This window comes from Nannospalax galili, unplaced genomic scaffold, assembly GCF_000622305.1.
Source record: "Nannospalax galili isolate Female #2095 unplaced genomic scaffold, S.galili_v1.0 scaffold816, whole genome shotgun sequence".
NCBI classification, from domain to species: Eukaryota; Metazoa; Chordata; class Mammalia; order Rodentia; family Spalacidae; genus Nannospalax; species Nannospalax galili.
In genome coordinates this window covers 1156058-1160104 of record NW_008338116.1, presented here as the reverse complement: position 1 = coordinate 1160104, position 4047 = coordinate 1156058, and the positions used below count along the sequence as shown (strand labels likewise).

At 44.1% G+C, this 4047-nt stretch overlaps 1 protein-coding gene across 6 annotated transcripts in view; it reads left to right on the top strand.

Moving 5' to 3' along the window:
• Nucleotides 1-1064: 1064 nt before the first annotated feature.
• Prorp (protein only RNase P catalytic subunit) overlaps nucleotides 1065-4047 on the top strand; it is a 134263-nt gene continuing 131280 nt past the window's right edge. Inside the window, exons 1-2 of one of the 6 annotated variants that reach the window (XM_017798105.2) lie at nucleotides 1065-1133; nucleotides 1386-2751. In XM_017798105.2, the coding sequence (XP_017653594.1) occupies nucleotides 1772-2751 (980 nt within the window). In that variant the 5' untranslated portion in view covers nucleotides 1065-1133; nucleotides 1386-1771. Of the gene's footprint in view, nucleotides 1134-1385; nucleotides 2752-4047 lie in introns of those variants that run through there. The other 5 variants (XM_029563453.1, XM_008832914.3, XM_008832916.3 and 2 more) reach the window with 5 other exon arrangements.

Genomic DNA, 4047 nt, shown 5'->3' with positions numbered 1-4047 from the left:
CCTGCAATCGAGGCTCTCAGCTCAGATCCATTGCATTGGTGAGGTCTGAGAGCCTGAGCTTAAGCCCGAATAAAGACTCTTTGTTCTTGCATGCCCTCTGGATTCCATGGTTATTCTTGGGAGTCCATTCTCTGGGCACAACACTACAAGGCAAGACTTATCTCAAAATAGATGATAGACAGAAGATAGGAAGGAAGGGAGGGAGGACGGGAGAGAGCGAGTGTGCTATGGGATGCATTACAGGTCCTGGTGGGATGGAAGCTTTGTTAGTACCAAGGTTCTCAGTTACTGCTCACAAGACCATGTACATCTGGTGAGATGGTTAAGCTTTTTGTTCCTGCCTAGGAAGTTTGGGTCAACCCTTACTGGATCTCTAAAACACATATTCCATTGCTCCTTTGTCAGAAGTTTCAGGAGGAAGTTTGACTTGCTCCTCCTCCCATGGACCCCCGCCACCCCTAGCTCCCTGGCGGCTCCCAGTCACTGGATCTTTGTAGGGAGTCGCCCGTCGCCTGCGAAGCGCTTCTTTCTAGTTCAAGGCTGCTTCCAGCTTAGCAGTGCTTGCTTTTATTATTTATTAACTGTTCCACCCACCACAAACTCTGATGCCAGAGGCAGCCAGGCCGGTGGTTAGGAAGACCGTCTGGCCGCCATCTTGGATCCGGGCTGAAGCCTTGTCTAAACAGGCAAAAAAACCGAGTGCTCTACCAATTCGATCACTCTAGCAGGGGCAGAAAGCAGAAATGAAAGGGATGGAAATTATGGCCCTTCTGGAGATCTCCCAATCTCACCAAACCCGATTTTAGAAGCGGTCAGGCTTCATTGAGGGCTTTGGTGCGTGCGCACCACGTAACTCAGGAGTCCACTGGCATTTCCGACTTTAGGGAAGCACTTTCGTCACATTTTCTTTTCTTCATCTGGAGGTCTTCGAAGGCCTCAGAACATAATATCAGCTATCTCCAGCCCTCTCGGCCACAAAAAGCTTCAAAATTACTTTTCGTTTTCTATTTGTAGCCTTCCGTTCAGAACGTCTGCGTTAAGACTACTCAGGATACGGGCCTTAGCCGGCGCAGTGCATTGTGGGTATTGTAGTTTTCGCCCGCCTTTATGGTTACTTTGAGCGTGCTGCCACGGTGAGTTGTTGAATGACGTGAACAACGTCGTTTTTTTCTCGTCTGTACGCAGTTAAGTCTAGGCTCTTAATGGACCTTGCTTCTTTCCCTGAGTTGTTTACGCCCCATCTCCCAGACCCCTCTCCTCTCTCTGGATTTTTTGCCCTTGAGAGCAGAGCGAGGGACCTTAGATTGTCAGCCTTGGTTGCAGTTGGTGGGGAGTGGGGTGGGGGTGGGGAATCCCTCCTCACGGTTTTTATTTTATTTCCCTAGTCTAGCTACCTTGGGATCCTGCCTCTCTTCAAGACCGTTCTGATCTACGTGCGTCAAACTGGGCGTTCCTTCTTACGCTTTTTCCTCAGATTCGAACATTGGAATGTAACAGGCACCTCAGGATTCACGTTCTACTTCCTGCTTTAGGGATTGCCGCCGGTGTTGGATATTCCTGGATCATTGCTTAGTGGAGAGATCACGTGCTTTCATTGCTATTAAGTCGCTCCTAAAGCAGAATCTTGATTTGTTTGTAGAGAGAAGCAAAAACTCTTTAAAAATTGTGCTTTGTCTGTCTTGAACGCCCAGTCCCTTAATTTTCCTTAGAAGTAGAGTGGACCTCTTTTGTTTTCAAACATTCTTTTCACTGGTAGCTATCTTACTGCAGAATGGCGTTCTATTTGTCCGGTTTTCGATGCTTCCCTAGGCTTTGGAAGAGCAACCCTTCCCCTAAGCTAGGCCCGGGGCACTCTTCTCTCTCTCTCTGTCTCACAGTTTACTGTGGCATCAGGAACCAGCAGAGCTGGTTTTCTGTTAAACCCAGTTCCCAAAATATCAAAGCAATGAATCTGCTGATTACCAAGGGCAGAAAACTGAAAGGAAATAACAACAATAAGCAAGTGTCTTCTGAGTCTCATTATTTTGCTGCTGGAGCAGCTAAGAAGAGATCACACATAGGTAATCCTCAGAATGAAGATCATCCCTCATCGTCTCTGAGGAACACTATCCAAATCCCAACAAAACCTTTGAATTCAGAAGAGTGGGATAAACTTAAAGACTGTTTCAAAGGAAAGATCAGTTTTGAAGATTGGATCAGTTCACAGATGGCTCACCACAATAGCTCTGTAGAAGTGGCTAAGTCTCTGCTGGCATGGGTAGCAGCAAAAAACAATGGCATTGTAGGGTATAATTTGCTTGTCAAGTATTTATATCTCTGTGTCTTTCATAAGCATACATCAGAAGTCATTGACGTCTATGAAATCATGAAAGCCAGATACAAGAGCTTAGAATCTGGGGGTTACACACTTCTCATCCGGGGATTAATCCAATCAGACAGATGGAAAGAGGCCTTGCCGCTCTTAGAAGACATTAAAAAAGTCATGATTCCTTCAAAAAAGAACTATCATGACTGTATACAGGGAGCCCTCCTTCATCAAGATGTGAACATTGCTTGGAATTTGTATCAGGAATTACTAGGTCATAATGCCATTCCCATGTTGGAAACTTTAAAAGCCTTCTTTGATTTTGGCAAAGACATAAAAGATGATCACTATTCAAATAAACTACTAGATATTCTTTGGTATCTAAGGAATAATCAGCTGTATCCTGGAGAATCATTTGCACGCAGTATAAAAACATGGTTTGAAAGGTAATTTTGATTTTTGTTTTATTTTAGTGCCTCTTTGGGGGTTGTTTTGTTAATTGCTGAGACATCCTATTATATTTTTTCCCATCTTGTGGTAAGAGTTATTTCCCCTTTAAAACAAAATGTACTCTTAGAAAAGTAGTAGTATAGGGCCAGGTGTGGTGGCACACACACCCACCTTCAATCCTAAAACTCAGGAGGCAGAGGCAGGCAGATCTCTGTGAGATGAAGGCCAGCATGGTGTACATAATGAGTTTCAGGCCAGCCAGGGGTATGTAATGATACCCTGTCTCCAAAAAAAATAAAGTAGTAGTATGAATAATTTGTGTCAATCTATTTATCACATGAAAGGAAATTATAGAGCACATTTTTAATGTTTTTTTTTTGTTTTTTGTTTGTTTTGTTTTTACTTTTAGGATCTGTAATTATTTTATGTTCTGAAGCATCTAACCTGAATAGTAGACAAAATTATAGCAAGAAATGGGTTTAGAAAGTGTGTGTGTGAACGGACCCTTTTGCCTGCATGTGTGTGTGGAGGCCAGAGGTTGACTTTGGGTATCTTCCTTATTGAGCTCTACCTTAGGTTTTGGACAAAATCTCACAGAACCTAATGCTTGCTGTTTGGGCTAGACTGACTGACCAGCAAGCCCCTGGAGTCTGCCTGTCTCTACTCCCCCAGTGCTGGAGTTACAGGTCCATGCTCTTCCACACCAGGCCTTTAGTGGTCTAGGGATCTGAACTCAGATCTTCGTTGGGTATCTTCCTTATTGAGCTCTACCTTAGGTTTTGGACAAAATCTCACAGAACCTAATGCTTGCTGTTTGGGCTAGACTGACTGACCAGCAAGCCCCTGGAGTCTGCCTGTCTCTACTCCCCCAGTGCTGGAGTTACAGGTACATGCTCTTCCACACCAGGCCTTTAGTGGTCTGGGGATCTGAACTCAGATCTTCGGGTTTATGCAGCAAGCACTTTACCCACTGAACCATTTCCCTAGCCCCAAGTTTAATATTTTACTGGAGCTGTCCTTGGGCCACGTTAGTATTTTGAGGAGTTCCTCTGAAATCTAGTGACTAAAATAATGTTGTTTATACTGCGTAATTCCTGTGTTTCATCACTTTGAGTGGTTACGGTGGGTAAGAGAGCTCCCACGTTAGTATTTTGAGGAGTTCCTCTGAAATCTAGTGACTAAAATAATGTTTATACTGCGTAATTCCTGTGTTTCATCACTTTGAGTGGTTACAGTGGGTAAGAGAGCTCCTGATCAAACCTAGTACTGAAGATTAGTGGAAAATCATCCTT